We start from the raw sequence: 9,198 nt of genomic DNA on the forward strand, positions 1-9,198 counted from the left end.
GGTTTCCAATTTTTTTTTCCATTTTTTTTCTACCAATTCCACAATTTTCCATTTGCCTTCACTTATTGCATTTATTTATTTTGTGCGGCGTCTCGCTTTCGGTGCTTTGCTTTTTAGAAGCCAGGACCAGGACCAGGACGAAGGAGTGGTCCTGTGAAATTGATAATTTATAAAATTGCTGGCAAATGGCAGAGCATCCGGCGGAGGAAAAAAAACAAGGAGCCTTTGCTGCAACACATTTGCCGCGTTTGCCTCATGAAATATTTCACAAGTTTCGGCCGTTACCTTGACTTGATAGAAAGCATCCTGCAGCACAGTCCTGGAGTATCCTGGTGGCCACTTTATGGCGAGGACCTTGTCCTGCCACCGGAGCTCCTTCCACAACATTAAATTATGCAAAACACACACATTCGCCCGCCAAGGACTCTTTCATTTGGCCGCAGCTTTAAAGAAAATATATTTTGCACTCGGCTGTTGCTTTTACTTAGCCCCATCCCATCCCATCCAGGAGGAGGAGCAAGTCCTGCTCAGTCCTGGCCATTTTCACGTATTTATTTGGCGCTTCGCTGCTTTTATTTTATTGAAATTTATGATTTCTGACACAGAATTTATGTTGTTTTGCATTCGAAAGGCTGGGTTGGGCTGGTTGGCTGGTTGGAGTGTGTGTGCCTGGGACTGGGTCTCGAGTCTGGGGTCTGGGGTCTGGGGCGTAAAATAAACCTCAAATACTCGTAAAATGCCCGACCAGAGGCCCCCATGCCACTGGCCTCCCCTTCCACTTCTCCATAAACCACAGTCGCCGTTCTTTGGGGAGAAAGGGGGACAAGCTCGAAAGGAGAAAGTCGACTGGAGAAAGGCGTTGGGCGTTGAACAGGGAGTGGGGAGAAGGAGCATTCCCGCATTACGAACTTCTTCCTCGTGTTTTCGGTGGCCCTTCCGGTTCGTCTAGTCCCCCCGGCCGTGTCCACTGGCTGTGGTGACAGTGCTGATGCTTCAGCCGTAGCTGGAAGGAGAGGTTATCTGGTGAAGTGCCCAGTGATGATCATTATTTGGGAGTGGGAGTAGGAGTTTTAATGGTGAAGTCCTTATGAAGGACATCTTCCATCTTCTGAAGGTCATAACTTGGCCAATGGTAGGCCTAATCATAAGAGGTATTGCTTTCTATTCTCAGATCGGTGGGGTTTCCTTCCAGAAACCTTTAAAGATACACCTCTTGCCACTCCCCTAACCACTAGCTGAGATACTACCTCCAGAAAGTCCCACTTTTCAGCTTCCTAGACTTCCCAGACTGGCAACTGGAAAAGGCTAAAAGCCCTGCCAGCACTGCCTGCCAGCTCCACATACATATAGAGTATCTCTGTGGCAGAATGGTAACTGGCCTGGGTCCTGGCCAATGCGCGTGAATTATTTAATTCGTATAAATATTGAAAACTCAATTTTTTATGATGTTTTCTTGTTGGTTTATTGCTCTTTTGTGGCGTGCTCGCATCACACAACTTGGCCCCAGCAACCCCACACACTCCAACCCCAACCACGTCCCAGGACACCCCATCGTACGACACTGCGTATTGATATTTCACACTTCCGTCGGTTGAGAGGGGGGTTGGGGGAGGGGGTGTCGGGAAAAAAACGCAAAAACGTCAGAGCGGAAAACGCATTCAATTCAAAATCCTTTATGAAAATCCCCACAACCGAAACAAAAAATGAAAGAGGGAAAATGAATTAAAGTCGTCTCTTCTTTGAATGCGACACATTTTTGTTTAATTCTTGGCGAGCTGTGAGCCGGGCTTGGTTCCAAGTTTTAAATAAAGTGGCCCGCTGGAGAATGCTGGCTATTTGGGATGTTTGTTTGCTCGAATACTTGATTCGGTCTGGAATATTCGGAGCACAGACTCCGACTCCGACTCCGACGCCCGAAACAGCCACTCGTATCCGGCTCAGACATTAGGGTGGATGGGGGATGGTGGCTATCCTGGCACTACTGCCACTACACACATACTCGAAGAGCCGTCTCTGGCCCCTGCTGGCCCCAAATAATCCCCAAAAGATGAAAATTGTGTAAAATTTGTGTGTTGGTTTCACTGATTAAGGACGGCTTACTGGCTGCTGGCAGAGGAGCCCCTCCCGCCCCATCAGGGAAATCTCTTGAAAGCCAAAAAGATGAATAGACCAGACCAGCATCTAATATGTGCGAAATTTATCAGCCTCGATACACACACCCCCCGCACACGGTACACGTACCCGAAAAGGGGAAGCCGAAGGAGCAGGAGGAGGAGCCAGGAGCCAGGAGCAGGAGCTGCAAGGACGAAGCCAAACGGCATGGAAAATCGCAATAATAATTTTGCCTTTCAGCTTCGGTTTCTGTGGCAACAAAGCAAAAACAACGAGGTCCAAGTGGCATGCACTTGCCGAACAAATGGCTTGGAAAATATCGGGTTTCCTTCAAAATAAAGGAAGGCCGGGAAGAGCTTCATAGTCCTTCCTCGGAAGCCTCGACTGCCTCGAATAAATCACGATTTTAGTTCCAGGGGCTTCTTCAACAAATTTCTTCCTGTGCACCATCCTCCTTGTGTGTGTGTGTGTGTTTTGAAAGCTGCCTCAAGGATGCCCAAGCATGCCTGTCCAGCCATGCGAGTGGACAGTTGTGGTCTCTCGGATGCGAATGCTCCAATTATCCGGCAGCCGCCAGCCTGTGGCTCGAAATCGAAACGCCAAGAGACCCCAAAAAAAAACAAAAAAAAGGACTCGCCAAATGCAATGCAGATGCAGATGCTCCGACTATGGTACTCGGGCATCGCTCATATATTTTCTTTATGCTTGTGCTGGCTAACAGTTTAGTTACAGTAACAGTTGGATTAAGTTGTGCCTCCCACCACACATCCTGTCCCCGCATCCTGTGCTCGCTATCGGGTCCGTTTGCATTTTCCGTTTCGATTTCGTTCGTTGTCTTCGATTCTATCTGGTTTTCCATTTGGGGGTTCGTTCTTTCTTCTTTCAGGGCCTAGTCTTTCTTCCGCTTAGCAGCCAAGGGCCTGCAGGTAGCCCTGAATCTGGGCACTAAGGGGGAGTTGGGAATAGAGATTAGGGCTTACTAGATTTCCTAATTGGTAGACTTACCCCAGTCCCTTGCCGTTGGCGGTGGACTTCTTGTAGAGCGCTGCCAGGAGCAAGATTTGGCCAGTCACCAACAGCTCTCGCTTTCCATAGCTCAACGAGTCCTTGCTGGGAAGGACACGGAAGGAGTCGATAACTCGTTCTTCTCGTCGCTCAGCTTCTCGCTCCTGTCGACGCTCATCCCGTCGCTCAGCCTCTTGCCGCTCCCGTCGCTCCGCATCTCTCCGCTCAGCTTCTCGCTCCTGTCGACGCTCCCCTCTTCGTTCCTCTCGACGAGCCTCTTGCTCCTCTTGGCGCTCCTCATCTCGCTCCTCTCGTCGTACTTCGTTGCGTTGCTCCCGTCGCTCGGCTTCTCGCTCCTCTCGTCTGTCAACTTCTCGCTCTCCTCGTCGCTCCTGTCGACGCAGGACCTCCCGCTCCACTCGTCGCTCCTCTTGACGGGAACCATCTCGTTCCTCCCGCCTCTGAACTTCTCGCTCTTTCCTGCGCTGAACTTCACGAGTCTCTTTAATGAGATCATTTCGACGATCCCGAGCTTGTCGCTCCTCCCGCCTTTCGCCACGGGACTCCTGTCGCTCATTCTCCACCCTGCGGCTATCAACTCGCTCTACTCCACGAACAACTCGCTGAGATTCTCGGTCTTCCTGACGCCTGGACAAGTCTTGGTCGAAAGAAACCACACGGCGTTCGTCCTGGCGCCTTGTCTCAACTCGCTCGCCGTCACGCTCTTCCCTACGATTGTCCACGCGACGCTCATCGGCTGGTTCCCTTCTGGATAGCTCCAACCGCTCCCGAACCACACGCTCTTCGCGGCGTCGGTTGTCCAGCTCTGATTCGCGCTGCATTCCTCGTGAGGATTGGCGTTCTACACGTTCGTTTTGGGCAGAGTCCCTAGCCACTTCGCGGTCTTCACGACGATCTTCATGCTCCTCAACTCGGCGAGCGTCCCTTTCTAATCGTCGTGTTTCGCGTCGCTCCTCCCCCATTTCTCGGCGATTCTCCTGACGACGCAAGGTCCTATCCTGCTCTTCTCGAACAATACGACGATTCTCTTCCACACGTCGCTCGGATCGCTCTTCACGAGACTCTCGGGGCTGCACTCGCTCCTCACGTTGTCCACGTCGCTCGGAATATCGTTCTACTTGCTGATCTCGAGCCTCACGTGGCTCCACTCGTTCCTGACGAGCTTCACGTCTTTGTACTCGTTCCACAAGTTCAGTTTCTCGATCCTCACGAGCATCACGACGATCTACACGAGCTTCACGTCGTTCCACTCGCTCCTCCCGCCTTTCCACTCGCTCTTCTCGTCGTTCTTCACGGCGTTGGTGTCGTTCTTCTCGCTCTAGACGATCTCCTCGTGGTTCAACTCTCTCCTCTCGGCGTTCTTCACGGCTTTCACGCTCTAGACGATCTTCACGTCGTTCTACTCGCTCTTCTCGCTCCTGCCGAGCTTCACGTGATTCAACTCGCTCTTCACGGGCATCCCGCGTCCCCTCTCGAGCAATGGAGTCCAACCTGACCCTCGTCTCTTCGCGCTTCTCGCCGCGGCGGTCGGAGATCTGAGGAGCTTGTCTGTAGACCAGACGCTCATCGTACTCGTCGGGGCCCCGGTGCTGGAGGTTCCAGCGCCGGTCACTGCAGATAGCCGAAGAGCTGTCCGAGCCGTCGCCGCAGGAGTGTCTGCTGCTGGTGAGAGCCAGCGCCAGGCAGCCCAGGTGGAGCAGTAGGAGCAGGACACTGAGCCGCAGCCTCATCGTCGGGAGTGTAGAGTGCTTCAGGTACGGAGGGATTCGGTGAAAGATTCGCTAGTGTGGCACCAGCAGGCTTCGCAACTTGAATGGCTGGCCAGGAACCGAGGCACCACTTTTATAGCTCCTTGCGACCCAGGATCTGGTCCCAATTTCCCGCTGATTGATTGAATTCCGCTTATCGCACATGTGCACCACTGCACCACCGCTGGCTGCTCAACGAGTGGCGCAGACGCCGCCAATTCACTTGAGTGGCCATTATGGTACTTGGATTTCATGAATGAATTTGGTGACGTCACAGGACACTGTCGCCTGCTGCTGGAAGCCCAAATACGAAATATAATAAAACGGCAATCGATTTGCGGAGCTGATGACGTCAAGGGGTGTCCTCCCCGAACTCCATCTTGGGGCAGCAGGAAGTGAGTGCACAAGTGCGATAAGCGCAATTCAATCAAAATCAAATTAGGGCGCAGCGAACAAAGGAGCCAGCCTAGGATAAATGAGAAGGATACATCCTGGTCGTGGGCCGCCTGCGATGTCCATCAGGGCGTGAAATTGCGCACCGACTTGGCAACTGTGGCCACCGGATTGGCAACTCCATCTCTGGCTATAAAAGCCACCGCAAACCCGCCGCCGAGCTGGCAGTTGAAAGGCGATCGGAACCAGGAGCGGTCTGCAGTACCGGCTAGCCTCGGAGCCGGGGCAAGGACTGGACTGTGCTGGAAGGACTCCCCACTCACCGCCGTCTATCGCATCGGAATTCATTGCTTCACCTGGGACACAAAAGCTCTACACTCCAACTAAGAATATCACTTACCAAGTATCAGCAACGACGTAGATATATAAATTCAAATATTCGTATTACCAGTAATCGTGTTACCAAATATTATATTGGATCGTAGCTCCTAGTCTAACCCCGATATGTAATCACCGTTAACTTAGCCAGTTAAATGTTGCTGTTGTTTGGGATCGTATTGTCATGGAGCTGAAAGATTTGGGCAGCTTCTTCTCTTACTCGTCTATCGATGTCTACACCTATATATAGTATGATATATAATATATGCAACTTCGTACTCCAACTATACATATATACATATTGTATGTTTATCCGGACGATAAATGCACGATACAAGAAGCACATATGATGATATTGTTTGTTTTGGAGATCGCCCGATACGTCGGCAGTTATCCTTCCATTTCTATGCCATTATCTATTAACTGCTTTATATTCCAACATCGTACAAATACGAATAAATAAACTCTAATCCTACCTATACTAGCCGAACGCACAACACATTCTTTTATTCAATGCCTCTTCCCTTGTAACCCCTCGGAAATCCTGGATTTTCAATCTTGGTTCTGTCGATGGCCATATCTTCCGGAATAGCAATCGGAGCTAAAAGCGGGATACCTTCAACGATTCGTACTTCAATTCCGCGTCATTCTGCATCAAAATCTCAATGCAAAATTTTGCATCCCAATTTTTCAAATTTTTGTGGTGTTTCCCCTTGGAAATCGTGGATTTTCAATCATGGTCATGTGGATGTCCATATCTTCCGGAATAGGAATCGGAGCTCCAAGCGGGATACCTTCAACGATTCCTACTTCAATTCTCCGTCATTCTGCATCAAAATCTGAACACAAAAATTCGCATCCCAATTTTTCAAATTTTTGTGGGGGTTCCCCTAGGAAATCCCGGATTTTTAATCTTAGTCCTGTCGATGGCCATATCTTCCGAAATAGGAATCGGAGCTCCAAGCGGGATACCTTCAACGATTCCTACTTCAATTCCCCGTCATTCTGCATCAAAATCTCAATGCAAAATTTTGCATCCCAATTTTTCAAATTTTTGTGGTGTTTCCCCTAGGAAATCCCGGATTTTCAATCTTGGTCCTGTCGATGTCCATATCTTTGGGAATAGGCATCGGAGCTCCAAGCGGGATACCTTCAACGATTCGTACTTCAATTCTCCGTCATTCTGAATCAAAATCTGAACACAAAAATTCGCATCCCAATTTTTCAAATTTTTGTGGGGGTTCCCCTAGGAAATCCCGGATTTTTAATCTTAGTCCTGTCGATGGCCATATCTTCCGAAATAGGAATCGGAGCTCCAAGCGGGATACCTTCAACGATTCCTACTTCAATTCCCCGTCATTCTGCATCAAAATCTCAATGCAAAATTTTGCATCCCAATTTTTCACATTTTTGTGGGGGTTCCCCTTGGAAATCCCGGATTTTCAATCTTGGTCCTGTCGATGGCCATATCTTCCGGATTAGGAATCGGAGCTCCAAGCGGGATACCTTCAACGATTCCTACTTCAATTCTCCATCATTCTGCATCAAAATCTCAATACAAAATTTTGCATCCCTATTTTTCAAATTTTTGTGGGGGTTCCCCTTGGAAATCCCGGATTTTCAATCTTGGCCCTGTCTATGTCCATATCTTCCGGAATAGCAATCGAAGCTCCAAGCGGAATACCTTCAACGATTCGTACTTCGATTCCCCGTCATTCTGCATCAAAATCTGAACAAATAATTGTGCATCCCAATGTTTCCCATTCACAACCCTCCATATATAAAAACTAATTCTCTTTATTTGTATTTTAGGCGATTGCAAAGGTCCCCTAGCCCATTTTCGTTGGAAAAACGTCGACATCGGTGGAATAAGTTTTTTAATAGGTTTTTTTTAGTTGTAAGATTTTTTTTATATTTAAGCTTAATAAAAATTGTTAAGGAACCGGACGCTCTTTTTTTTGTTTTAAAATGTCGATTTCGGGGAAAATACGGTCATACTTTTTTGTTATGAGAGCCTGGTCACACTTTTTTGTTATGCAAACCTGGTCACACTAATTTTGTATCTAAAAAATACGGTCACACTAATTTTTATTTCATAAAAATATGGTCACACTAAATTTTTAGTGTACCTGGTCACACTTTTTCGTTGTGCAGACCTGGTCACACTAATTTATTATCTATAAAAATACGGTCACACTAATTATTTTCATTAAAAAAAAATACGGTCCCCCCTAATATAGTTTGTATAAAAATAGGATCACACAAAAATAGTGTGACCTTTCCTAAGGCATTATTCATTCGCGAGTATGGTTACACTAATTTTTCTTAGCTACTGTGACCAGGCTCGCAGATGAAATCGTGACACTTAAATCTACCAACATTAGTGTGACCAGGCTTGCAACCACCTAGAGCACGTCGCAGTGGGTGATGACCAGTGGCTTGATGATCTTTCCGTTCTTGGTTCCATGCCTCTGCATACACTCGATGACCTTGTCGCCACGCACCACTCGTCCGAAGCCAACCCTCAGACCTCTGGCGCCCGTGAGAGGCTTGAAGCTGATGCTGAAGTTGACAGCGGCGCCGGGAAAGCCGTGGACGCAGTACTCCTTAGCGCAGGACAGAATGAAGCCGTGCCGGTCGTGGCTCACCACTCGAGAGTCGAACTCCATGGGATCGCTGAGCAGCGGTGGATCGTCAGGTTGCGGAGGACTGTTCTTGGCGGCCATCAGAAGGTAGCCCTCCAGCCATAGGTTCGGAAAGATCCGACGCACGGAGAACTCATGCGGACGATGGCTGAGGCAGGTGCGGACGAACTGGAGCACCACCAGCGGTGCAGCTTCCGTGTATAGCTGGACCACCACCTGACCCAGCGGCCGACCATCCATCATTCCAAAGTGCAGGCTGATCCGCGGTCGCAGAAGTCGAGTCAGCTCATAGCTGTCGGAGGGGATATCCAGGTCCCATCCTATGTACTTGTCGAAGATGCTATTTAGCTGCGAGAGGCTCAGGAGCGGCTTGGCAGATCGATCCAACAGTCGGCTGCCGGAGGCGGTGTAGGAGGTGCCGCTGGGAACAAGGCGCTCCCTGTCCGTGCGCTGCTGCTGCTGGATGTTGAGAAGGCGTCGCCCCAGCTGAAGGTTCTCCCGCTCCACCTCCTCCACACGACGCTGCATCTGGGCCAAGGCCGAGCGGGAGGTTGCTGACGGGCCTGGGTCCATCGGCATGATGGTTCCAAAGCTGCGCTTGATTCGGGACAGGTTGAGCAGCATCCGAACGTTCTCGTTGGTTCGGCGCAGGAAGGTGCGGGCGTCCCTGGGCAGGGCGTCGAAGCCGGCCATCTGCTTGGCGGGCAGAAGGGGTGACCGGTTGTCCACTAGGCTGACGGACCGCTCGAGCCGCTGGCGGTATCGCTTGATGTGGTCCAGCTCGATGCGCTGCTGGCGGCGCATCACAGCCGAGGGTCGCCGCATTGTGGCGGAGGGCCGTCCTCTCGTCGTGGCCACCAACGGCACTGAACTGGGCACGTACATGAACATGATGG

General features: G+C 50.0%; 2 protein-coding genes across 2 annotated transcripts; both read right to left on the minus strand.

The window, feature by feature from the left end:
* Window positions 1-2,753: 2,753 nt before the first annotated feature.
* Window positions 2,754-4,962, minus strand: LOC108122841 (trichohyalin). The gene is made up of 2 exons (XM_070277343.1): window positions 3,118-4,962; window positions 2,754-3,057 (listed from the first exon to the last, which is right to left on the minus strand). The coding sequence occupies exons 1-2, from the start codon at window positions 4,866-4,868 to the stop codon at window positions 3,018-3,020; spliced, it is 1,791 nt and encodes a 596-aa protein (XP_070133444.1). The 5' UTR covers window positions 4,869-4,962; the 3' UTR covers window positions 2,754-3,017.
* A 2,478-nt stretch (window positions 4,963-7,440) lies between these two features.
* On the minus strand, window positions 7,441-9,194 carry LOC108122778 (uncharacterized). The gene has a single exon (XM_017237535.3). It carries the CDS (start codon window positions 9,191-9,193, stop codon window positions 8,063-8,065), a length of 1,131 nt encoding a protein of 376 aa, XP_017093024.2. The 5' UTR covers window position 9,194; the 3' UTR covers window positions 7,441-8,062.
* Window positions 9,195-9,198: the final 4 nt, after the last annotated feature.

This window comes from Drosophila bipectinata, chromosome XL, assembly GCF_030179905.1.
Source record: "Drosophila bipectinata strain 14024-0381.07 chromosome XL, DbipHiC1v2, whole genome shotgun sequence".
In the NCBI taxonomy this organism is placed as follows: Eukaryota; Metazoa; Arthropoda; class Insecta; order Diptera; family Drosophilidae; genus Drosophila; species Drosophila bipectinata.

Coding starts and splice junctions, on each gene's coding strand:
- LOC108122778 (XM_017237535.3), bottom strand. CDS start 9,193: ATGTTCATGTACGTGCCCAGTTCAGTGCCGTTGGTGGCCACGACGAGA.
- LOC108122841 (XM_070277343.1), bottom strand. CDS start 4,868: ATGAGGCTGCGGCTCAGTGTCCTGCTCCTACTGCTCCACCTGGGCTGC. Junction 3,058..3,117: donor GCCAACGGCAAGGGACTGGG/GTAAGTCTACCA, acceptor ACTCCCCCTTAG/TGCCCAGATTCAGGGCTACC.